Source organism: Salmo salar, chromosome ssa02, assembly GCF_905237065.1.
Source record: "Salmo salar chromosome ssa02, Ssal_v3.1, whole genome shotgun sequence".
Taxonomy (NCBI): Eukaryota; Metazoa; Chordata; class Actinopteri; order Salmoniformes; family Salmonidae; genus Salmo; species Salmo salar.
In genome coordinates, this window is record NC_059443.1 from 62,374,532 (window position 1) to 62,401,456 (window position 26,925).

General features: G+C 44.8%; 1 protein-coding gene across 1 annotated transcript in view; it reads left to right on the forward strand.

Annotated features, from left to right (window-relative positions):
- LOC106588876 (nodal modulator 1) overlaps positions 1 to 26,653 on the forward strand; it is a 38,081-nt gene extending 11,428 nt beyond the window's left edge. Inside the window, 31 exon segments of the mRNA XM_045707313.1 lie at positions 41 to 214; positions 1,746 to 1,802; positions 1,805 to 1,963; positions 2,664 to 2,753; positions 3,659 to 3,704; positions 3,782 to 3,882; positions 4,306 to 4,412; positions 4,657 to 4,729; positions 4,961 to 5,113; positions 5,545 to 5,682; positions 6,002 to 6,091; positions 6,249 to 6,354; positions 6,540 to 6,690; positions 6,825 to 7,002; positions 7,322 to 7,463; positions 7,830 to 7,961; positions 8,128 to 8,264; positions 10,320 to 10,407; positions 10,586 to 10,649; positions 10,741 to 10,836; positions 11,258 to 11,559; positions 12,374 to 12,533; positions 12,889 to 13,015; positions 13,314 to 13,427; positions 13,652 to 13,779; positions 14,107 to 14,248; positions 14,476 to 14,670; positions 15,644 to 15,745; positions 23,724 to 23,843; positions 24,130 to 24,222; positions 24,870 to 26,653. Coding sequence (XP_045563269.1) covers positions 41 to 214; positions 1,746 to 1,802; positions 1,805 to 1,963; positions 2,664 to 2,753; positions 3,659 to 3,704; positions 3,782 to 3,882; positions 4,306 to 4,412; positions 4,657 to 4,729; positions 4,961 to 5,113; positions 5,545 to 5,682; positions 6,002 to 6,091; positions 6,249 to 6,354; positions 6,540 to 6,690; positions 6,825 to 7,002; positions 7,322 to 7,463; positions 7,830 to 7,961; positions 8,128 to 8,264; positions 10,320 to 10,407; positions 10,586 to 10,649; positions 10,741 to 10,836; positions 11,258 to 11,559; positions 12,374 to 12,533; positions 12,889 to 13,015; positions 13,314 to 13,427; positions 13,652 to 13,779; positions 14,107 to 14,248; positions 14,476 to 14,670; positions 15,644 to 15,745; positions 23,724 to 23,843; positions 24,130 to 24,222; positions 24,870 to 25,001 — 3,897 coding nt within the window. The 3' untranslated portion in view covers positions 25,002 to 26,653.
- The last annotated feature ends 272 nt before the right edge of the window (positions 26,654 to 26,925 follow it).

A 26,925-nucleotide genomic window follows, 5' to 3' on the forward strand; every position in this document is an offset into this window, starting at 1 on the left:
ATTTAGGCACTAACCCTCCTCTTCGTCCCTGTTCGGCCAGGATGGGCGAGACAAGCGTTTCCTGATCAAGAAGCTGTGTCAGGCCCAGAGGACCTGTGCTATTACATCCACAGGTTCGGGATGCCAGTCCCACTCCTCAGACAGAGTCAGCCCCAGCTAACACTCCAACTCTGGGGTCTTCCTGGTCCAGCCACCCCCGGACTCTGCTACTCATGTCTGAATTGCTAGGATTAGGCCCTTTAGTTTTAACTGACCAAAAAACTCAGGGCTCTTGATATTACTTGTAACTGGCTGTCTAAACACTATTACTTGCAGACACTATAGGGGCTGGTTTCCCAGACATATATTAAGTCTAGACCTGGACTAAAATGCATGCTCATGCTTAAAATAGCTTTTTAGTCCAGGACCAGGCTCGATCTGTGTCCAGGAAACCAGCCCTACCACTGGCAGACACTAGATTTGAGGAACATTATGCAACTGGGGGATTAACTTTGCCTATCAAGGCTCTTTGGTTTTGATCCAACGCATGTTGAGATCTGTGAATGTTCAAACGTTTAACAAGCACTGTTTTACAATATTGGACCAATAGTTTGAACTCAAAGCTGGCAAAATAGCTATTTACTGCCTTTTGTGGAGAATATCTTGTCCTGTTTGTTGTTTACTATATGTAGCCTACCATAAACATTACTATATGTGATATCATGATGATAATTCTACTGACTATTACCTTTTTCCTTCCAAGAAGGACTCTTATGACGACAACCACTATAAAGCTTTGAATTGCCCTTCTGGGTAAAGTAATTAAAAAAATTCAAAGCTGATCCCATGTTGTTCCACTTGAACGCCTATAAACACTAAACATTCTTCTTGCAGTTTAAATGTAACCTTTCTTGTTTATCTTTTAAAGTTATACTGTATTGATTTGTGTAAACTTATATTCTTTAATCTCTTGTTTACTATTTCCATTAACTCCCTCTAAGTAGAAACTTTTAATGACCATGACAAGCTACATGGGATTTAACATTTCAAAATCTATTTGTGATCTACTGTCCCAACTTCCGCTACATACCAAACTGAACTAATACTTTTTTACTGTACTCTGTCTCCACTGCCTGTGTTCCATAAAGGGGAGGTGTTGTTTTGTCCATTGCAAACCTTTGTTTATGAGTGAACTGTTACATTTGAATCTACTAGTATAATGTCATTTTGGCAAAAGTTGTATAATTCCAAAATCTGTGTGTTATTCATTGTTATAAACTGGGTGGTTCAAGCCCTGAATGCTGATTGGCTGACAGCCGTGGTATAGCAGACCGTATACCATGGGTTTGACAAACCATGTATTTTTACTGCTCTAATTACTTTGGTAAACAGTTTATAATAGCAATAAGGCACCTCGGGTTTGTAGTATATAGCCAACTCCGCTTTGCGTCGTGCTTAAGAACAGCCCTTAGCCGTGGTATATTGGCCATATACCCCACCCCCTCGGGCCTTATTACTTATTGAATTGTGGCTGGAAAAGGACAATAAATAATGCAAGGATTTAAAACGTATGTTATTTCTTGTCATACTTTGTGTGAATTTAACTTGTTTAATTTGTTCAGTAGGGAAACCCAAAATACAAGATTCTGTTCATATTTGAATAGGCACCCAACATTATCAAAGTACATACTTAATCTATGTCACCTCCGCACCAGCAGGTGTCGACACCTCCAGAATAGCTAGCTACTCCTCCTTCAACAGCGCAGCGTAACGGAACCGGAGGCAGCGTGCACTGTCAATTCTGTTGTCCAGAAAAATCTTCTGGCGAAAGCTTGGGATAACGGAACCGGCAGACATGGCAGTGTTGTGGATATTATTTGGAATCATCTGCTGCCAGTTCATTACAGTGTCAGCTGATGACATTGTGGTGGCCTGCGGAGGGTTCGTGAAATCCGACGTTGAAATCAACTACTCGCTGATCGAGGTGAGTGCAGAGACGGCCTACTACCTTAGTAGGCGGAGACATAATATTGCTGGGGTCTTGAGTGGTGAAATGACAGTTGAGTTTGAATGAAATAACATTATCCCCAAGGTGGCTAGTAAGATGGTCTAGCTAACTCTCAGTATGACTAGCCACACTAATCTCACGAGCCATCTCTGATCTATGTTGCTGGTTTCTCGTGCACAACCATGTCGAAATTCAGAACTTGTTAGCTAACTAGTTAACATAGCATTGTACTAACTAGTTATCCTTACAAAACACATCAGACACGCAATAACTTGCAGCTATTTAAAAGTATCTAAATGTGTTTCACTGATTTTAATCCCTTTCTACATTTAAAACTCTGAGCGAATGGCATTTTACGCACTAGCTAGCTAACGTTAGCTAGCATGCTAAAGTTATCCTTGCTAGTTGCCAGTCCACTTAAACCCCACTGTACTGACGAGATATTGCACCATACACACACCATTTCTAATAATAGGATTACTATTTAGTCAAATCATCTGACTGGACCACCCTCACCCTAATGACTGCCGGTGCAAGTCATTCACGCTAGCTAACTAGCTACTTGACTGCAAAAGCCTATAGTACTGTCCAGCATGCATTGCATGAAATCATGCTTTTGCCTTTTGGTTCTGTTTGTGCATTGCTAAATGCATATCGTCTTTCTTGTCTCTCACAGATTAAAGTGTACACCAAACAAGGGTCTTTGAAATATCAGACCGACTGTGCTCCCATCAATGGATACTTTATGATTCCCCTCTATGACAAGGTAATGAATGTATTGATTAGAGTAGGCAGGCGGGCTCATTGTGATGTAATAATAAATGGAACAAACGTGTGTTTGATACCGTTTCATTTATTCCATTCCAGACATTACAATGAGCCCGTCCTATAGCTTCTCCCACCAGCCTCCTGTGGTATTGATACATATGAAAATGCAATAGTAGTAGTGTGGCATTGGTTTGTCTAAACATCAGACTGTTTTCCTGGTTACTACATATGGATATCAGTCTGAAAGAAGTCGCTGTAAATAAGACGCAGTAGTCTACAAGACAGAATGTTGAATACAATTAGATTTAATCGTACTTTACCAGTTATCCATGCTATTGGTCCTTTTGGCGGTATCAGGTGGAGATAGGGTAGCCACAGGAAAGTCCCTGTTTACCCGACTTTTTGCGGCAGCGGTTCTGTTGCTTATATTTCCCACCTCCTGCTGAATTTCACGTGATGCACAATATGCAACCAATAGCCGAATGTAGCTAAATGTTGTTGACCAAAGCACAGTTACCTCGCAATCAGCTGAAAGTGCTTGTGAAATTTGGCAGCTGATTGTGTGGGACACAGTTCAGTCTGTGCTTCGGTTAAACTCGGCCATTGTTGACATATTGTGCAGCGTCGCATGTGAATTGAGTCAGCATTGAAAATACAAACTGACATACCGACCAGCGTACTGAAAGGCGGGTTAATAACACCACTCTGGATATTTTGTCTCAGATTACCTCCTTTTATAGGGACAAAATCAGTGGACAACAGGCAAAGTACGTTCAAATGAAGTTTATTCAACAGTTTAACTTGTGTTGGGACTAGCCTACATTTTAGAGACGAGAGAGGAGTCTTCCACGCTCTGATTCATAGAGGCAGTTCTGCTAATATTTGACTCTCTCTTATTTACAGGGAGACTTTGTGTTGAAGATTGAGCCTCCTCTTGGGTGGAGCTTTGGTAAGGAGAGTTTCATGTGTATTTGTACCTCTTGTGTATTGCCAGCAGTGCTGTAACATAACACTGTGTTTTTGCAGAGCCCACCAGTGTGGACCTCTATGTGGACGGGGTCAATGATATCTGCACCAAGGAGCAGGACATCAACTTTGTCTTCACTGGCTTCTCTGTCTCTGGAACGGTGAGAGGAACTCTTCTTCAATAAGCCTTGGCCTAACCCTTATGGGGATGGTGCTGGCTAAAATACATGTAATTTTTTGGCATTTAGCAGATGCTCTTATCCAGAGCGACTTACTGGAGCAATTAGGGTTAAGTGTCTTGCTCAAGGGCACATCAACATATTTTTTTTATCTAATCGGCCCGGGGATTCGAACCAGCAACCTTTCTGTTACTGGCCCAACGCGCTTAACCGCTAGACTACCTGCCACCCCCCCACCCCCAAAGCCTCAATACATCACTATTTACTGACTAAACAGAATGGCACAGAGATCTGCCACTTTTTAAAATGGTTGTTTAGTGTTAGTACTTATCGGATCTACAGTATGTGCATTTCTGAAATAATTGTTTACTTTGTTGTGGCGTTAATGTGTTGTGTATGTCCCAGGTGCTAAGTAAAGGCCAACTCCTAGGCCCAGCTGGGGTGGAGATCAGCCTGACCAGGGAGGGAACAGGAGAAAAGCTGCAGACTGTGTTCACTCAGCCTGGAGGAAAGTAAGGGACCGCTCCTCAAACTCTTAACAGCATTACTTTAAACTACAAGGCAATATAACTACCCCTTACAACACAAACAAACCCCCCACACACTGGCTTTTCTTTCAGTAGTGGCAACTCAATCCATTCATATCAATGCTAATGCTTTTGTACACATCCGCTGTTGTTTTGTATCAGGACAATATACGTGGGGGTGGTACACGCACTAGGCTTCTAACACAGAATGTTTTGGGTCATTTCACAGGTACACCTTCACCAAAGTACTTCCTGGAAATTATGACATCATTGCTTCTCATCCATCCTGGACCTTGGAGCAGGTGAGTTTCTTTCTGTATGGCTCATGATCTCAAGCCATCTCAAAGTGCAGCTGTAGGTGTTATTGGCACAATTTTAGTCGGATGCAATTGGAACTCAACAATCATATTGCACAAGTAATATAAGCAAGCAGAGTAAGAGCATAAGTGATTACAGGTAGTGTAAACTGTGCAAAAGAATTAGAGCAAAAACATCCAAATGATTCACAGTCATTTTGCGTTGTCTTTCCACAGAGCGCTACGTCAGTGCGTGTGTCCAGTGCCAATGCAGTGGCTGCAGAACATCTGGTGGTGGGAGGGTACGATGTCTCTGGGGAGGTCCGGAGTGATGGGGAGCCCATGAAAAAAGTCACCTTCCTCCTCTACTCTGCCACAGTGAAGAAGGAGGTAAAATATATTTGTATTGGATTGAATGGCAAATTGAAAGAGCGGTGGTGTCCAGTCCGCTGTTTTTCTATACACATTGTGATACACTACAGTGATATTTTATCCTTAATGTTGGCTGTCTAAGAAGTTGGGCATTTTACCTCATGAGTGGTTCAATTATGATATAGTAACCCAGACGGATACATACAGTTTTTACCCAAAACGGCAATTTCAAGTTTCAAATACATGTAATAATTATCTTACATCCAGGCTGTATCACAACCGGCCGTGATTGGGAGTCCCATAGGGCGGCGCACAATTGGCCCAGCGTCGTCCGGTTTTGGCCGGTGTAGGCCTTCATTGTAAACAAGAATTTGTTCTTAACTGACTTGCCTAGTTAAATAAAAATAAATCAAATTCCCTGTAATATGTGTATTTGTTGTGTTTCCCAGGACATCAGTGGCTGTAACACAGCCCCAGTGGATGGAGCAGAGTCTGGAGATGACTCCCTGGTCTACCTGTGTAGCGCCCTGTCCCGAGAGGACGGCATCTTCTCCTTCCCCTCACTGGCCAGCGGAGATTACACTGTGGTAAGATGGCCGCCACAACACACCGTGTTGTTCACACTGCACTTATCCCATGGCAAATTAGCCCTGGGTTAAGAAAATGCTCTGAAAAGGCCTTTTGAAGACGTATTCAGCACATATCACTCCCAGTTAATGTGTGTTGCGGATATAGCACAGTTGGTGTTCTTATGTTGTCTTTAATGTGTAAAATAGCCTTGGCATCTGGAAGGCTCTGGCCAAAAATCTGGAGGGCTCTATACAAAAATAATGTATTATGTACTTTGTCTGGTTTCTTGTCCTTCGCTTTGTTTGACTATGTTGGACTAATTTGTCTGTGTTTCAGATTCCCTTCTACAGGGGAGAGAGGATCACATTTGACGTGGCGCCTTCCAGAATGGACTTCAGGGTGGAGCACAACAGCTTGAAGCTGGAGGTAAGTTTACAGTGCTCCAGCTTCCTGCTTGGCTGTTACTTATGGGTTAAAAAATCATACAGCATTGCCTTTGTGTCATGTGATAAACAGTGGTTATGGTACTGTACATGACCCTGGAGGTGTTATGTTTTGTGTTTCTCTCTCTCTCTCGCTGTAGCCCATCTTCCGTGTCATGGGTTTCTCTGTGACCGGCAGGGTTCTCAACAGCCTGGAGGGGGACGGGGTACCTGACGCCACGGTAACCCTCAACAACCAGATCAAAGGTAACCATGGTGACATCCACCACCCCATTTCTCTTCTGTTATCTGTGTTCAAATTCGGAGGAGAAATATCAGAGATAGCGTTGTTTGATTAACGTGGAGACATGCTATGTCCATTTGTGTTGGGATTGTCCTTCTGCCGAACCCATTCTTTCTCTCTCCTTTTCCTCTCTCCTTCTTCCCCCCAGTTCTGACCAAAGAGGACGGCTCCTACCGCCTGGAGAATATGACCACCGGTACCTACACCCTCCGCACGCACAAGGACCTCATGTTTTTTGAGCCAATCACGGTGAAGATAGCGCCCAACACGCCTCAACTCCCTGACATCATCACTGCTGGGTGAGTTTCGACTTTCAATGTGTCCTATTGATGCCTCCATCTATAATCATAACATACATCTGACGTAACAGCTACGTAGTTGTTCTGTTGAAGCATTATACATGATAAATGGCATGCTCATCCCCCCTCTCCAGGTTCAGCGTGTGTGGTCAGATCGCTATCACCCGTCTGCCAGAGGGCCTGAAGCAGCAGGGGCGTTACAAGGTGAACCTCACTCCCCTGGGACAGGACAACACCGCCACCCGCACCGCTAACTCAGACCAGCAGGGGGCCTTCTGCTTCTATGCCAAACCTGGAGACTACAGTGTTACCGTACGTTACAGAAATACAGCTTGTTCTGACTATGAAATGAATTGTCTGTGTTTTGGTGGCTTTGGTTGTATTGAGCGAAGTTGCCCTTATCTAGGATCAGCTTACCTGCTCTGAATCATATCCCTATAAGGGTGACGAAAGCATAATAAAGTGATCTATGATCAGTGTCTATGGGCAACTTCATCCTACTTCCAGTCCTATTTACGTGAGATCAGCTCTTAGGGATGTTACCCTCAAAATACAACCAAACAGAATTTTTCCATTTACCTTGGCTGTACTTAGGCTAACGTTTCACTTTGTCTTCCATCCTTCCCTGCAGGTGTCTCTTCCTGAGGTGGAGGTGAAGGCTGGCCTGGCCCTGCAGCCTGCTGCTCTGGAGGTCTCCCTGGTGGACAGGCCCCTCTCCGACCTCCTCTTCACCCAGTTCATGGCCTCCGTCTCGGGCAGGGTCTACTGTCTGGGTAAGCCTGCCCTGGAGCTGTCTCCCATTAGTCTATGACTCACTCTGAACATTTCCCGTTTAGATTTCAAGTAGGAATAATTCAAGGTTAACAATAACCCCTTAGGGAGAAATAACTCTTATTCAACAGGGACCAGTAGGGCACATTTTCTGTTGACTGAAAACATTCATGGGTAAAAGTGCTTTTTTATTAGACAGACTGAGTGTGTCTTGATGCCTAACTGGGTCATTGTCAGGACAAACACTGAAAACACAGTCAACCTGAATACTCTATTAGTCCTAGCATCCTCGTTAGACAGCCAATCAGCGACAGTCTCATTTTCACGGCTTTACCACTTTGAATAACCTTTGACCTCTTGACCCCCAGCAAACTGTGATGACCTGTCGGTGACGCTGCAGCCGGTGAGTCGTCAGGGGGAGAGGAGGAGCGTGCTCCTCTCAGGGAGCGGTGACACCTTGGAAATCTCCTTCGACAACGTCCTGCCTGGCAAATACAAAGGTACGGACCACTGAACAAGTATGTTATAGGATGGTCAATGTTGTAAGAGAAGAAATCCATACACTAAAGTACTCCAGTTTCTCAGGCTAGGTTATTTATGTATTGTCCTTATGTCAATATTGTAGCAATGTCTGACTTTCTGACTCTCTGCTCTCCTCCCTCCCAGTGAGTATCTCCCATGAGGAGTGGTGCTGGAAGCTCAAGTCAGTGGAGGTGGAGGTGCTGGACTCTGACGTGCTGGGAGTAGAGCTCAGACAGATAGGCTACATCCTCCGCTGCTCCCTGTCCCACGCCATCACCCTGGTCAGTAGTAACACAGGGAAGGGCTGTGTGTAGGGGACAGAGAGTGTGTGTCTTTAGGTTTGTTCATATGTGTAGTTGTGTGTGTGTGTGTGTGTGTGTGTGTGTGTGTGTGTATTTCTGATTGTGCTTGTTACACTACATGGCCGAAAGTATGTATATGTGGACAACCCTATAAATCAGTGGATTTGGCTATTTCAGCCACACCCGTTGCTGACCGGTGTGTAAAATCGAGCACACTGCCATGCAATCTCCATAGACAAACATTGGCCTTACTGAAGAGCTCAGTGACTTTCAACGTGGCACCATCATGCGATGCCACCTTTCCAACAAGTCAGTTTGTCCAAATCTGTCCTGATAGAGCTGCCCCGGTCAACTGTAACATGCTGGCCACACCGCCCACGTTGTGTGCGTTGCAAAATAAATGTACACGTTATCCAATCATTGCACCCACGCTGCTTGCGCTCGTCAACGAGCGTCTGAGTAGCCAGGCGCTAAAATAGAACTTGGTTCTTTTTGTGATGCTTTATGTGCTGCAAGTCCCGCCTCTCCAATCTCCTCATTGGTTTTTAGGAGCATATACCCACGTGGGTGATTGAAAGATGAACTGAGGTCTACACTCCAGTCCAGTTGGTGGTGGTAATGCACCTTAAAGTTGGTTGCCAACCGCCATATATAGTCCGAAGAAGCCTGAGGAGATCGGTTTACCCTTTTATCTGTGGATTAATTGTCGGAGTAGATGACCTTGTGCGTTTCAAGTAAAATTACAACCCAATGTTTATATCCCAGGAGAAATGAGCTAGCAACAGCAAGCTAGCTAGCTAAATTGCCATGAATGTTTCATGTCTTTCGACCTGTCCCCAAATTAATATAGTTGGTTCAGAGTTTGTTTTGATATTTCAACCTGCATATCCTTATCATGTCTGGTGTGGATGGACAACATCAACATGCGTGCGCGCCGTCTAGTCCGCATGTAAGTCCTGTTATTGTGAAATGGAAACGTCTAGGAGCAACAACGGCTCAGACACAAAGTGGTAGGCCACACAAGCTCACAGAACGAGACCGCAGAGTCTTGATGCGCGTAGCCCTTTTAAATCTGTCCTCGGTTTAAGCACTCACTACCGAGTTCCAAACTGCCTCTGGAAGCAACGTCAGCACAATAACTGTTCGTCGGGAGCTTCATGAAATGGGTTTCCATGGACGAGCAGCCGCACACAATCCTAAGATCTCCATGTGCAATGACGAGCGTCGGCTGGAGTGGTGTAAAGCTCGCCACAATTGGCCTTTGGAGCAGTGGAAACGTGTTCTCTGGAGTGATAAATCACGCTTCACCATCTGACAGTCCGATGGATGTATCTGGGTTTGGCGGGTGCCAGGAGAACGCTACCTGCCCCAATGCATAGTGCCAACTGTAAAGTTTGGTGGAGGAGGAATAATGGTCTGGGGCTGTTTTTCATGGTTTGGTTTAATTCCAGTGAAGGGAAATGTTAACGCTTCAGCATACAAAGACATTCTAGACCATTCTGTGCTTCCAACTTCGTGGCAACAGTTTGGGGAAGGTCCTTTCCTGTTTCAGCATGACAATGCCCCCGTGCACAAAGCGAGGTCCGTACAGAAATGATTTGGTGAGATCGGTGTGGAAGAACTTGACAGCCTGCACAGGGCCCTGACCTCAATCCCATCGAACACCTTTGGGATGAATTGGAACGTTAACTGGCAGCCAGGCCTAATCGCCCAACATCAGTGCCCGACCACACTAATGCTCTTGTGGCTGAATGGAAGCAAGTGCAGCAGCAATGTTCCAACATCTAGTGGAAAGCTTGCCCTGAAGAGTGGAAGGCATTTGTAGCAGCAATGGGGGGACCAACATATTAATGCCCATGATTTTGGAATGAGATGTTCGACGAGCAGCTGTCCACGTACTGTTGGACAGCTGCTCTGATAAGAAGCATGAGTGAATAGTTTGAGGATAATGGTTCGTAAATAGCTCATAATTTATTTTACATAATCGTGGTGGCTGGTGTGAAAGTCTAAATGAGTGTGTATGTATCTTGGCAGGAGTTCTTCCAGGATGGCAGCAAGCCTGAGAACGTTGGCGTCTATAACCTCTCCAAGGGGGTCAACCGCTTCTGTCTCTCCAAGCCTGGTGGGAGAAGCTCCTCTTATTTTTACTTGTCTTCGATTCTCTTCAATATCCTTACTGAAAGATCTCTCTTTGAAAAATAAAATGCGTCTTTGAGAATAACCTAGGTTAATATAGGTTACCGGTAGATACATGAGTAAAATATATATGCTTATTAATCATCTAATCTTGCCTTTGCCAGGTGTGTACAAAGTGACTCCTCGATCTTGCCACCAATTCGAACAGGACTATTATACCTACGACACGTAAGGGTGTTCTATTGGATCCATTTCTATGTTTTCCTTTTATATGCCCCACCAAAGTGAATGACTCTACTCATTTAAATGTCTCCTTCAGGTCAGCCCCCACTATCCTGACCCTGACTGCAGTGAGACATCACATGACTGGCCTAATCACCACTGATAAGATCCTGGATGTCACGGTCACCATCAAGTTAGTCCCCGTCACCTCTATAGGCCTGCTATCACTCTACCTTCACTCTACCATGTCCAAACAACCTGGCAAAATGTGGACTGATGGCATTGCCGTTGTTTGCAAGATGAATATCTGAAATTGTGTGTAAGATTTGCAGAGCAGTACTCTATACAGAATATACGTTGAACTCAAAGGTGTGAATCTGTGTGTATAATTTGATTCAACCACCTATTTACATAGAACAGTACAGTGTACATCATTCATAAAAAGGTTGGAGATTTACATGCATTTCCAGAATTAGGGTTTAAACATGAATTACTTGATTGTTTTTGTAAATATGACAGAAAAAAAAAAAAGATTATCACTGTGTTCCTCTTGTAGGTCGTCCATAGTCTGGTCCTGCTGTATAAACCTAAAAACTGTTTGCGTCCTCCATCAGATCCTCCATAGAGTCTGAGCCAGCTCTGGTCCTAGGCCCTCTGAGAAGCCTGGAGGAGCAGAGGCAGGAGCAGCAGCTGCAGGAGATCGAGCTGCGGCGCCAGGAGAGGGAGAGACGCGCCCAAGAGGCTGAGGATGGCGGTGACAGCCAGCCCCCCATCCAAGAGAGAGCTGATGAGCTCACCAGCCCCTTTCACTATGAATTTTCTTACTGGGCCAGGGCTGGGGAGAGGATCACTGTGACTCCCTCCTCCAAGGAGCTTCTCTTCTATCCGCCGGAGATTGAGGCTACTATCACTGGAGGTCAGAGTTCACTTCCTTGTTATCCTCTTCTTTTGTGTTATGTTATTGTCTTTGTGTGTGTGTGTTTGGTCTATGGTGTTTGTCTGCATGTCTCTCTGTGTGGTGTGTAGTGGGAATTCTAACCAAAAGGGAAGAGAGACTGTAGATTCTTCAAACAACAATTATATTTAATAAGATTTGCAAAAAATGGATCAGTCAACAATCCGCACAACAGTGCCGAGTTAAAAGCCCAACGAACAGAGTTGGCTCTCCGCTTTTATAGAAAGTACAACCTCTTGTCTAGATGGCAGTTTAGCAGATGTGTGTAAACAGGGGCGGAACATAGTGTGTACAAGGCGATTGGTTTGTCTATGCAGATTTTAAGATGGCTCGAGGTTGATAGCTCTAGGGCTCAACCGTCTAACTGCATTTATCACAGCTCACAGATAGTAAAAACACGGGATGTATCACATGCTGGGGTCGCACCCAAACTGATCTTAGCTATACGCTCAGTCTTGTGACTAAGTCACACGAAGACAAATTTGTATCAGGTTAGAAAAAACCCCACCACATATAACAAGAGACAATTCTCTTCAGTAGTATCACACGGGATAGCATAACTCATTTAGTAATTTTCCACCGCAGGTGTATAACCTGTTTTTGTATGTTTGTCTGTCTCTATATTGATATATGGTAACTCCCTATTCTCTGCCCCAACCAGCACCCATCCACAGAGATCTGTCCAGGGCGTGTGGTGGACATCACCGACCATGAAGCTCTGTCTGTGTGCAGCGGTAATCTATATACCTTCTCTTATTCTGTCCCCTTCTCACAGAGTCTTGTCCAGGGCGTGTGGTGGACATCGCGGGGCGCGCTGGTCTGTTCCTGGAGGGCCAAGTGACTCCAGAGCTGCAGGGGGTAGAGATCTCCATCACCGAGAGAGGAGTCAAGGCCCCCCTCATCACTGTCGCCACCAACGAGAACGGGGCTTACAGGTATACATGACTATCCCCTAACCATAACCTCAGTCACTGCTGTGTTAGTCGTAAGGCTAGCATGGCCTACTCATCCTTGCCCTAGGCATCAGGCAAAACATCTTGCAAGCTGGGGTTGCTTGTTTAAATTATGCTCTTGTTGTTTTGTTTTTTAACAATACATTTGACCACATTGCGTTTTAATCTAGCCACTTGAAATGTCCACCATGTTACATATTTGTTGCTTTAGATTAGCTTCAGGCAGGTTTTCTCATGGTGTTTGGTAAATGCTCCTTGATTGTGACATTTGTAGGAAACGTGGAGTAATACAAGTCAATCTAAATGACTTTCTATTGTGTTGTTTCTCCCTCCCCAGTGTTGGTCCCCTGCACAGTGACCGTCACTATGACGTCAGTGCCAGTAAGGAGGGCTTCATCCTCAGCACTGTAGAGGGAACCCAGGGAGACTTCAAGGCCTTCGCCCTGGCTGGAGTCACCTTCAAGGTACGGAACACACATACTAGCTTGCTCAGTGGAAAGAACAGGCCATTTATTAGCCTTTGTCTTGTTGGCAAACATTGTTTTTTGTTTAATTAGTAACATTATCTCTCCTTCGGTAGGGTGTGGGTTGTTTAATAAATATTTGATGAGTCTGTTCTGCGAATGTATTGCCATTCAACAGTGTTCTTTTGGAATTTTGCCTTGGTGTCAAAATGCAACTTAAATATAGTTTTGGCTGCGACAGGGTTTGTATAGTCTTATACAGTGTGTTCATTCTCATATCTTTCTCTGTGTGTCGTAGATCAAGTCAGAGGATGGTCACGCTCTGTCTGGAGTCCTGCTGTCTCTCAGTGGAGGATCGTTCAGATCCAACCTGCTCACCCAGGACACTGGCGTCCTCACCTTCAACAACTTGGTAAGGACCTCGACGTTCCTTACTGAACTCAACACCTACTTCATACCTGTGTTATCCTCCTCCTGAATGATTTACTATTAAACACACTGGGCTACTAGGTGGAAGTCTATATTCTGTGTGATGTGAACTGGTGCTGATTGGATTGGTGCAGCAACACTGCAGGTGGCACTTATTGATTGCATGTCTTCTGTTCTTCCTTTCTATCCCTCCATCCCTCCCCTCAGAGCCCAGGTCAGTACTACTTCAAGCCCATGATGAAGGAGTTCAGGTTTGAGCCTGCTTCTCAGATGATCACCGTTGAGGAGGGACAGAACCTCAGCATCGACATCACCGGATTCAAAACCGCATACAGGTACTAGAAACGGGCCAATCAAATCAATCTTTATCTATGTAGCACATTTCATAAAACGTGAGTGAAACCCAATGAGCTTTAAACTAACTGCAAAAATGTACTAAACAAGGCAGAATGATGTTCAATTCCCCCCCCCCCCAGCCATTATTAGCCATTTATTTCTATTGTAACAAATCTTATTCAGGCATGTTCTTGCTGACTTACTTGACAAGGAGCTTAACAGTCTCATCCCCAAAATGGCGGTGTGTGTAATTATTTGTCTGTCCTATCGATCCCCAACATGGCTGCCTGTCTGACCAGTTTCCTGATTTACTGCGTCCTATCTAGTTGCTACGGGGCAGTTCAGTCCCTGAGTGGAGATGCTGAGAGGGACGTGTCAGTGGAGGCAGTGGGACAGGCAGACTGTAGTATCTACAGCGAGGACACAGTCACAGACGAGGAGGGACGCTTCAGGCTCAGGGGCCTGCTGGTGAGTCGGGCCTTTTTGAGGCTTCATAAGGGCTCCATAAAGCAGTTATAAAGCCTGTATACAAGCACATAAAGTAGTTATGAAGCTGACATAACGATACAACACATTTGTAAGAGTTACTTTGTGCAGAATGGGTCATTGCGCTTGATACCCCCAAACACTACTGTTGCAATTGCTAATAGCTCTGCTATTATTTTTGTGTTGCTAACTTTGAGCTTCTCTCACAGCCTGGCTGTAGATACCTGATCCAGCTGCGAGCACAGGGCAACGACCACATCGAGAGAGCCCTGCCTCAGCACCGCTCCATAGAGGTTGGGAGCACCGACATCGTGGGAGTCAACATCATCGCCTTCAGGCAGATCAACCAGTTTGACCTGAGTGGGAACATCATCACCTCATCAGAACACCTGCCCACCCTCTCTGTAAGATCCCCTCACTACAATACCCATAAAACCTCACCAGAACACCTGCCCACCCTCTCTGTAAGATCCCCTCACTACAATACCCATAAAACCTCACCAGAACACCTGCCCACCCTCTCTGTAAGATCCCCTCACTACAATACCCATAAAACCTCACCAGAACACCTGCCCACCCTCTCTGTAAGATCCCCTCACTAAAATACCCATAAAACCTCACCAGAACACCTGCCCACCCTCTCTGTAAGATCCCCTCACTACAATACCCATAAAACCTCACCAGAACACCTGCCCACCCTCTCTGTAAGATCCCCTCACTACAATACCCATAAAACCTCACCAGAACACCTGCCCACCCTCTCTGTAAGATCCCCTCACTACAATACCCATAAAACCTCACCAGAACACCTGCCCACCCTCTCTGTAAGATCCCCTCACTACAATACCCATAAAACCTCACCAGAACACCGGCCTACCCTCTCTGTAAGATCCCCTCACTACAATACCCATAAAACCTCACCAGAACACCTGCCCACCCTCTCTGTAAGATCCCTTCACTACAATACCCATAAAACCTCACCAGAACACCTGCCCACCCTCTCTGTAAGATCCCCTCACTAAAATACCCATAAAACCTCACCAGAACACCTGCCCACCCTCTCTGTAAGATCCCCTCACTAAAATACCCATAAAACCTCACCAGAACACCTGCCCACCCTCTCTGTAAGATCCCTTCACTACAATACCCATAAAATCACCTCATAACTACCTTTTTTCAATGTGTCATAAGGAACTAATTCATAGACAAAATATAGCTGTTTGATGTAATGTTGTGATGGTGTGATGACACTTTGAGCAACACCTTTATGTGCTCCATACATAGAGGACTAACGCTAAAACGGGTTATATCCATCTATAGTCCTCTATTTAATTCTATGGCTCCATATAATTGTATTTCTCCTCCTGTCCCGTGCAGGTGAAGCTGTATAAGAGTGACAACCTTGACAACCCCATCAACAGTGTGTCTTTGGGACAGTCCCTCTTTTTCCACTTCCCACCTCTGGACAGGGATGGAGAGGTATGGACCTGCTACAGAAATGTGCTATCATTCAGTATGTAAGGTGGTATAGAAATGTGCTATCATTCAGTATGTAAGGTGGTATAGAAATGTGCTATCATTCAGTATGTAAGGTGGTATAAGGCGGGCTGGAAATGTATGTAGCTGATAGCCAAGGAAGCATCACTACTGCCTTCCTGAAGCACTGCTGTACCCAACCCAGAAAGGGCTCTTCTGGGTCAGTGGTATTACTTAAATCAAATCACAACTTATTTAAATTGTATTTAACAAAGTCGTAATGAACTTCCCAGAAAGGAAAAAAAATCTAAATAATAACAATATTTTATAAATTAAAGCAGGAGACAACAGAGAAATGAAGAACAAAATGAATCTGTTTATTTTGGGATTGTCAGTTTAACAATGTAAAACATATAGAAATACATTTTCTTAATTAAGTTGTCATTTTTTCAAGATATAACAGTCAATATTAAAGGTCTTCACTCTATGAAAATTCACAGTATATATATTTTTTCTTAGAGTAATACCAGCTCAGATTTCATCAAGTGATACATTTATCTACAGCGTAGATGAATGTATCTATAGAGAAGAAAAAAATAATAATAATTGTATAGAAAAGACTTGGGTGGCCGCCTAAGTGTGTTTTCGGGCAGCCTATGTCAGGATGGAAAAGCGTTTTTGGTGTAAACTTAAACCAGTTATTAAGTATGTAGAAAAGATAATGGACCTATATATTTTCATAACATAATCTTTGAGACCTAACAATCACCAAAATAAAAGCTAGACAGTTGGGGAGAATCTAAAATGTAAAACGTGATGCATTGAAGAGTATTTTTGTCGACGCATGGGGCCCCCATTGAGTTTGTTATGATGTTTGATTCACTCCGTTTTAAAACGGCTACATTTTTCACTGCCAACAACACGAGGGCCTCTAAAATGTTGGTTGGTGACCGCACCATTGGTCACGCCCCCCACTGAACCCACCACCTAAGCCCCATTTTGATCCAGAAAAAAACCCTGTTAATTACTCACATTCTATACTACAGATGGCAAACTTAACTACTGTGTCTTTACAAACCCATCACAAGCATATTATGGCTTAACTATACTGAACAAAATATAAACGCAACATGTAAAGTGTTGGTCCCGTGTTTCATGACCTGAAATAAAGAGACCCCAAAATGTTCCCATACGCACAAATAGCTTATTTAGTTCAATTTTTTTGCACAAATGTATTTATATCCCTGTTGGTGAACATTTCTCCTTTAACAGGTGTGGCATATCAAGAAGCTGATTAAACAGCATGATCATTAGACAGGTGTGTGTGTGTGTGTGTGTGTGTGTGTGTGTGCGTGTGTGTGTGCGCGCAGCACATGTGTTTGAGAGAAAAAGAAGGAAGGAAGAAGTTGTGTGCACTTTACATGTTACAGTAGACAATGGTGTTACGGTATTAATAAACCAGTTTCTCACAAATCCCTAGATATTTCACGTCACACCCAGTCATTCCATGCATTTAGAGGAATATGTTGTACACCTCCATACATCATAGCACAGTCCCCTCTCCAACTTCTGAATCAGGTTCCGACCACCACCAGTAGGCTGTTGTCAGCGCTGTGCCGTCAACCCATTTCCAGGCCCCTTCCGTCTCTCCGTCAGTCAGACCAATCCAGATGCATTGGTCAAATGTAGTGAGAAATACCTGTTCCTTTTGGCTGTTTATGATCACCAGGTCTGCTTTTCTCGCCAGACAGTCATGTCTGCCCTCATTCCAGGATTTCTGTTCGGTAGTGATGTAGTAACAGCTGCAGTAAAACTTCAGCCATCCTTCGGGACAGGCTTTTATAAATGTATAAATGTCTCTCTCCCTCTGTAGGCTGGCTGTATAAATGTGATAGATAGACGATCCCAGCCAGTACGAGTAGACACAGCAGCCCCAGACACGCTGTAGCAACAACAAAGGGTCTCCTCCATGAACTCTCAGAACCTGAGAGTTCAGGTTGTGGTGTGCTCCCTGGGGTAGCATCCTCAGTCTCTGTTCTCAAGTCAAGACACGTGTCTGGAGTTTCATAATTGCGCTGTTTATAGACCTCTTCATAGGTGTCGGCTCCATTACCAAACAGGTCCTCTGAGTGTTCAGGCTGTGGTGTGTTCCATTGGGTCACTGCATCCTCAGTCTCGTTTCTCAAGTTCGGAGGCATGTCTGGAGTTTCATAGTAGGGCTGTTTGTAGACATCGTCATAGATGTCGGCCCCGTTATCTTCATTGGTAAAAGTGGCCCGGGACATCTCCATGGTCTACCGCTGTCTCTGTATGCGAGCTGTCGAGTGAGTCCAGTCTGGGGCTTGCTATTTGTGACCATGGACATGGAACTGACATACCAGGAAGGTGTATATGGAGGGAAAATGGAAAACAAAGGCTAGCTGTAACATCATTTAAATATCACGTGTCAGCCCTAAGCATATTCAGCGAGTTTCCTTTTCACCTTTCTGCAGATGTGTACCCTCTGTTTACTCCCAAACATACACTACATCACCAAAGGTGTCAAATATCTCATTCCAAAATCATTAATATGGAGTTGGTCCTCCCTTTGCTGCTACAACAGCATCCACTCTTCTGGGAAGGCTTTCCACTAGATGTTGGCACATTGCTGCAGGGACTTGCTTCCATTCAGCCACAAGCATTAGTGAGGTTGGGTGATTAGGCCTGGCTCGAAGTCGGCGTTCCAATTTATCCCAAAAATTGAGGTCAGGGCTCTGTGCAGGCCAGTCAAGTTCTTCCACACCGATCTCGACAAACGATTTCTGTATGGACCTCGCTTTGTGCACGGGGGCATTGTCATGCTGAAACAGGAAACGACCTTCCCCAAACTGCTGCCACAAATTTGAAAGCACAGAATAGTCTAGAATGTCATTGTATGCTGTAGCGTTAAGATTTCCCTTCACTGGAATTAAGGGGCCTAGCCCAAACCATGAAAAACACCCCCAGACTATTATTCATCCTTCAACAAACTTTGCAGTTGGTAGTATGCATTGGAGCAGGTAGCGTTCTCCTGGCATCTGCCAAACCCAGATTCATCCGTCTGACTGCCAGATGGTGAAGCGTGATTTATCACTCCAGAGAACACGTTTCCACTGCTCCAAAGGCCAATTGTGGCGAGCTTTACACCACTCCAGCCGACGCTCGTCATTGCACATGGAGATCTTAGGATTGTGTGCGGCTGCTCGTCCATGGAAACCCATTTCATGAAGCTCCCGACTAACAGTTATTGTGCTGACGTTGCTTCCAGAGGCAGTTTAGAACTCAGTAGTGAGTGTTGCGGAGGACAGACAATTTTTGCGCGATATGCGCTTCAGCTCTTGGCGGTCCTGTTCTGTAAGCTTGTGTAGCCTGCCACTTCGAGGCTGAGCCGTTGTTGCTCCTAGACGTTTCCACTTCACAATAACAGCACGTACGGTTGTCCAGGGCAGCTCTAGCAGGGCAGAAATTTGACGAACTGACTTGTTGGAAAGGTGGCATTCTGTGATGGTGCCACGTTGAAAGTCACTGAGCTCTTCGGTAAGGCTATTCTACGGCCTATGTTTGTCTATGGAGATTGCATGGCTGTGTGCTCTATTTTATACACCTGTCAGCAACGGGTTTGGCTGAAATAGCCGAATCCACAAATTTTTAAGGGGTGTCCACAAACTTTTTGTTTTTTATATAGTGTACATCAACATGTTCAGGAGGTCCAGGGCTACAAACGGGTCATTATCATATTCATAACATTGATTTTACACTACAGACTACTGGTTGGGTACGTTTGACCAGTGTGTATGAGGAACGGTTGTGGCTCTCTTACTCTCTTAATGAACCTGATTGGCCGAGAAGTTAAAAAAAAATGATAAAATAAATGTTTTTCAAATAATGTTTTTCCAGACTTACAAACCGTCATGGTGCAGCCGCTCCCCCATAGAAATGAAACCTAACGGGTCATACAAAAGCAATGCAAAATAGTGATAGAATGAAGCTAGCTAGCTAACGAAGAACAACAAAGAATATCTAGTTAACAGAAGAAAAGAAAGAGAAAATCAGGACAGAAGAAAAAGGATATCAAAGTGAAACAGTTCTCTAAAGACACAGGAGACAATAATACAAGAAACAACACTTCTGTAGCTTGTCAACTATGTGTCTGTCTATCCCTGTTCTCTCCTCTCTGCACAGGCCATACAAACGCTTCACACCGCGTGGCCGCTGCCACTCTAACCTGGTGGTCCCAGCGCGCACGACCCACGTGGAGTTCCAGGTCTCCGGCAGCCTCTGGAACTGCCGGTCTGCAGCCAACAAGGCTGAGTTCATCTCAGCCTATGCTACCCTCCAGTCCCTAGACTTCCTGGCGCTGACGGAAACATGGATTACCACAGATAACACTGCTACTCCTACTGCTCTCTCTTCGTCTGCCCACGTGTTCTCGCATACCCCTAGAGCATCGAGCCAGCGGGGTGGTGGCACTGGAATCCTCATCTCTCCCAAGTGGACATTCTCTCTTTCTCCCCTGACCCATCTGTCTATCTCCTCATTTGAATTCCATGCTGTCACAGTTACCAGCCCTTTCAAGCTTAACATCCTTATCATTTATCGCCCTCCAGGTTCCCTTGGAGAGTTCATCAATGAGCTTGACGCCTTGATAAGTTCCTTTCCTGAGGATGGCTCACCTCTCACAGTTCTGGGTGACTTTAACCTCCCCACGTCTACCTTTGACTCATTCCTCTCTGCCTCCTTCTTTCCACTCCTCTCCTCTTTTGACCTCACCCTCTCACCTTCCCCCCCTACTCACAAGGCAGGCAATACGCTTGACCTCATCTTTACTAGATGCTGTTCTTCCACTAATCTCATTGCAACTCCCCTCCAAATCTCCGACCACTACCTTGTATCTTTTTCCCTCTTGCTCTCATCCAACACTTCTCACTCTGCCCCTACTCGGATGGTATTGCGCCGTCCCAACCTTCGCTCTCTCTCTCCCGCTACTCTCTCCTCTTCCATCCTATCATCTCTCTGCTCAAACCTTCTCCAACCTATCTCCTGATTCTGCCTCCTCAACCCTCCTCTCCTCCCTTTCTGCATCCTTTGATTTTCTCTGTCCCCTATCCTCCAGGCCGGCTCGGTCCTCCCCTCCTGCTCCGTGGCTCGACGACTCACTACGAGCTCACAGAACAAGGCTCCGGGCAGCCGAGCGGAAATGGAGGAAAACTCGTCTCCCCTGCGGACCTGGCATCCTTTCACTCACTCCTCTCTACATTCTCCTCTTCTGTCTCTGCTGCTAAAGCCACTTTCTACCACTCTAAATTCCAAGCATCTGCCTCTAACCCTAGGAAGCTCTTTGCTACCTTCTCCTCCCTCCTGAATCCTCCTCCCCCCCCCCCCTCCTCCCTCTCTGCGGATGACTTCATCAACCATTTTGAAAAGAAGGTTGACGATATCCGATCCTCGTTTGCTAAGTCAAACGACACCGCTGGTCCTGCTCACACTGCCCTACCCTGTGCTTTGACCTCTTTCTCCCCTCTCTCTCCAGATGAAATCTCGCGTCTTGTGACGGCCGGCCGCCCAACAACCTGCCCACTTGACCTTATCCTCCTCTCTTCTCCAGACCATTTCCGGAGACCTTCTCCCCTTCCTCACCTCGCTCATCAACTCATCCTTGACCGCTGGCTACGTCCCTTCCGTCTTCAAGAGAGCAAGAGTTGCACCCCTTCTGAAAAAACCTACACTCGATCCCTCCGATGTCAACAACTACAGACCAGTATCCCTTCTTTCTTTTCTCTCCAAAACTCTTGAACGTGCCGTCCTTGGCCAGCTCTCCTGCTATCTCTCTCAGAATGACCTTCTTGATCCTAATCAGTCAGGTTTCAAGACTGGGCATTCAACTGAGACTGCTCTTCTCTGTGTCACGGAGGCTCTCCGCACTGCTAAAGCTAACTCTCTCTCCTCTGCTCTCATCCTTCTAGACCTATCTGCTGCCTTTGATACTGTGAACCATCAGATCCTCCTCTCCACCCTCTCCGAGTTGGGCATCTCCGGCGCGGCCCACGCTTGGATTGCGTCCTACCTGACAGGTCGCTCCTAGCAGGTGGCGTGGCGAGAATCTGTCTCCGCACCATGCGCTCTCACCACTGGTGTCCCCAGGGCTCAGTTCTAGGCCCTCTCCTATTCTCGCTATACACCAAGTCACTTGGCTCTGTCATATCCTCACATGGTCTCTCCTATCATTGCTATGCAGACGACACACAATTAATCTTCTCCTTTCCCCCTTCTGATAACCAGGCGGCGAATCGCATCTCTGCATGTCTGTCAGACATATCAGTGTGGATGACGGATCACCAGCTCAAGCTGAACCTCGGCAAGACGGAGCTGCTCTTCCTCCCGGGGAAGGACTGCCCGTTCCATGATCTCGCCATCACGGTTGACAACTCCCTTGTGTCCTCCTCCCAGAGTGCTAAGAACCTTGGCGTGATCCTGGACAACACCCTGTCGTTCTCCACTAACATCAAGGCGGTGACCCGATCCTGTAGGTTCATGCTCTACAACATTCGCAGAGTACGACCCTGCCTCACACAGGAAGCGGCGCAGGTCCTAATCCAGGCACTTGTCATCTCCCGTCTGGATTACTGCAACTCGCTGTTGGCTGGGCTCCCTGCCTGTGCCATTAAACCCCTACAACTCATCCAGAACGCCGCAGCCCGTCTGGTGTTCAACCTTCCCAAGTTCTCTCACGTCACCCCGCTCCTCCGTTCTCTCCACTGGCTTCCAGTTGAAGCTCGCATCCGCTACAAGACCATGGTGATTGCCTACGGAGCTGTGAAGGGAACGGCACCTCCATACCTTCAGGCTCTGATCAGGCCCTACACCCAAACAAGGGCACTGCGTTCATCCACCACTGGCCTGCTGGCCCCCCTACCTCTGAGGAAGCACAGTTCCCGCTCAGCCCAGTCAAAACTGTTCGCTGCTCTGGCACCCCAATGGTGGAACAAGCTCCCTCACGACGCCAGGACAGCGGAGTCAATCACCACCTTCCGGAGACACCTGAAACCCCACCTCTTTAAGGAATACCTAGGATAGGATAAAGTAATCCTTCTAACCCCCCCTTAAAAGATTTAGATGCACTATTGTAAAGTGGTTGTTCCACTGGATATCATAAGGTGAATGCACCATTTTGTAAGTCGCTCTGGATAAGAGCGTCTGCTAAATGACTTAAATGTAAATGAATGATCGTCTCTCCAAGTGTATTAACCAACAGTAACCGATTTTTAGTTCGCCCCCTTCTAAACCCCACCCCCACTTGAACAGTGGTTCAGAAATGCCAGCGTAGGTGAGGAAAAGTTTAAAACAAAGCTGAGCAGATTGCTTGTAAATGACACAAACATATTAAATAGAAGAAAAAAATTATCATTTATCTGTTCATTTTGGCTTGCAATGCTTTTTGATTCGTTTTTGTTTACAATGTTCATGTTTTTGCTTACAATATGTATTTTTTTTCCCTCTCGTTTTTGGAGGAGAAAAAATTACATTTTACAACTCATGAAAAATAGCTCACAATTGATTATTTTTTTTTTAAATCAAATGTGATGCCATATGTATATGTAACCTGAAAACGATGTTATTGGCAGAGGCTTGAAACTCTCTTTATTGTCCAGTAACTTAAACTTCACCCATGCAAAACCTGCTGATTTTAGAATGTCTTGTGTAAATTGTATTTTCAACCAGCGACTATCAGAAAATTACACTGCTCACATCTGTCACACTTCTACAGTGTTAGTTTCATCAGCTGTTGTACAATATGATAGAAAACAGAATTTTGACAGCACTGGGCCTTTAATGGTTGCTATTCGCCTGATAATAGAAGGTAGTATGGTTTCATCCAGCGGTTCTGGGTCAGTGGAATTAACAGTGCAGAGTATGTTGTCATCATCATAAATATAGTTTTGTTGTGTCCTCTCCCCCAATACAGACCTATGTGTTGATGCTGCACTCCACACTGTCTCGCTCCCAGTACGACTTCTCTCTGCCCCAAGTCTCCTTCACCTCTACAGGCTACCATAAGCACATCACTTTGACCTTCAACCCCAATGTAAGTACACAGTACCTACTCCACCAGGGCTGAATCCTCCGAATAGAAGTTCTCCGCAGCCACAGATCTAAGATCAGCTTATCCTGTCCACATTCTAACCTTATCCATTATGTGGGAAAGCACAAAACAGATTTTAGATCAGCGTCTACAGGCAACTTCATCCAACTTCGGAAACAATTCATGTAATACATTTAGAATATTGTCATTACAGTGATTAAAAAAAAAGCCTGCATTGTGTGTCTTCTGAATATTGAATGAGAACCCAATGTGATGTTCTTCATCACAGCGTAAAGTCCCTGACCAGGACGTAGCCCAGGGCTCCTACATAGCTCTACCCCTCACTCTACTGCTCCTGCTGGCAGCCTACAACCATGAAAAGGTACACTGCCTCCACTCCTATTGCATAGCCATGTATCCAATGTACTGTAATTGAGTGGTCTGGTAAATGTTCAAGCAGACCTCCTATTGCCTCTGTGTTATGGCATAAGTGTATGTATGTATGTATGTATGTATGTATGTATGTATGTATGTATGTATGTATGTATGTATGTATGTATGTATGTATGTATGTATGTATGTATCTCACTGTTCAAATAAACCAACCATTAAAATTATAGACTGTATGTATGTACGTACGTACAGTCTATAATTTTTATGGTTGGTTTATTTGAACAGTGAGATACACACACACACACACACACACACTTATGCCATAACACAGTGAGAGATGTATGTATGCATGCATGCATGCATGCATACATACATATGTCTCTCACTGTTCAAATAAACCAACCATTAAAATTATAGACTGATAATTTCTTTGTCGGTGGGCAAACGTACAACATCAGCAGGGGATCAAATCCTTTTTTTCCCTCACTGTGTGTGTGTGTGTATATGTGTGTATATATATATATAGATAGAAAAAAAAACATTCTATTGGTTTCTGGGATCTTCATGGTATTTTAGTACACAGAAGACAATATAAAGTGGCATCTCACCCTTTTTAAATGCCCTGTCTCTGCCCAGGTGATCCCCCTACTGCTGCAGCTGGTGAGCCGTCTCCAGGGGGTGCGTAGCCTGAGTCAGGCCGGTGGAGACAATGCTGCCCTGGACGAGGCCAAACGCCAGGCCAAGAGACAGAAGACCCGACGCACATGATCCACAGACTTAACATGTAGCATGTAAACTACCCCAACAGGAACCACAGACCTGCTGTGTCTGAAATGCCACCTTGTTCCATATATAGTGCACTACTTTTGACCAGAACCCTAATGAGAGTATTGCACTATGTAGGGGATGGGGCCATTTCAGTCGCAGCCGTAATGTACAATAGCATACTTTACCGTACTATACCCATAGCCAACCAGGCTCTGTCTATGGACTGATGTTACCAGCATGGGTTCTATGGAAGGTTCTATGGAAGACTGGCTGTGTAATTCTGTTCTGTGGGACTCCTTCGTTTTGTAGAACTCACTCATCAGAAATATTAAGAAGAATCCATTTTGTCTATGTATATGAGCCGTTGTTGCTTTTTTTTAAAACATTTGTAATGAATGAATTGTCAATTGAGATAAAAAAAAACTATGGAGGTCTTAAGGGAGGTGGTTATGTCGATGTGGGTTTCATGGGGATTTTGGGGTTCAGGGTAACGCTTTGTGGTAATGATGCATCATGAAAGCTTTATAACTCGTTATAAAAGTGACAAACTGTTCATGACAAGTTATTTACTATGGCGTGCAGTGGCATTCATTTTAATCACATCCAATTCAGCCAGCTGTTCAAGTCGCTGCATGTGTCATAAGGAGGGCCAGGAGTTTTTTTTCCTGACCACATGACCTGACCAGATGTTGGCCTATAAATGGTTCCTGGTCAGATCACATGGTCTGAAAATACTCCTGGCCCTAGTATGGAATGGTTTGTCATAATGGTCATGAATTGTTATGTCATGTTTTTATAATGGGTTCTACAGGCTGTGGTAGTTTGAAGTATGGTGGATTTTATGTGTTGGTCTGTCAGTTTGCTCAGGGAGAGTGGGTGGGTTGAGGGTCTAAGTGTTTGAAAGGGTTAGGGTTAATAATTACAGTAACAAGATAAGAAATTAAGATTCCAGGTAGGGAGCTGTAGGGGTATAACTTTTTGTTAGTGATAATTATTAATTTATTAACATTTTATTTGTCTGATCTGATGTGAATGATGAGCAGTTTGGTAGCAAATTTATTTTACGGTGTGTTTGTGTTTTTGAGAAAATAAACGGTCAGATTTTCAAAGTATGCAAGCTATCTGAAGGCAAAGGCAACCAGTGTAAATGTATCAGACAAGTATCTACTACCTACGAGGAGATATTTTCTCAAAGTCCAGGACGAATCCTAACTTTCACTTTAAAGGTCAAATCTTTACAGGTTTTCCCATTGACATCAATGCATGACTAAGTGAAAATTCACTTGTAAGTTAGGATTTGCAGTACAATGTTTGTCTTGACCTCACGTTGCGTTAAGCTAAAATAAAAGATGTGATAATCTTAAATAATTACAGAAGTAAATGTAATTGGTTCATCCAAGTTTATACTCAGGTGGTAATATTAATGCTGAATGTGAAATGGAACCACCTGAACCAATCTCTTTTTGTACGTGGTATGCTATTCTCCTGTTCTTCTTCGTTATGGCCACTTTTAAAGAAAAAGATGAACAGGCCAATGGCTATTTATTGAGTTGAAACATATTCCAATTAGGTTATGGTTGCCGGAGGGAGTCGGGTTGAAGAGTGATCTGTGTGAAATGAATGATAAATAAAATCTGACATGGGAAAATGTGCTCCTGTTTGGCTCAGTTGGTAGTGCTGTGTGCAACTGTCCTGGGTTCGATTCCCCCTGGAGCCATGCAAAAAAATGTATGTAGCGTTGGATAGAAGCGACTGCTAACGGTTTGAGCTTTGGGCCAGTAACCAAAAGGTCGCTGGGTCAAATACCCTAGCTGACAAGATGAAAAATCTGTCGATGTGCCCTTAAGCAAGGTACTTAACCCTGATTTGCCTCAGGGGCGCTGTACTACTATGGCTGACCCTGTAAAATTCTACTTTTCACTGT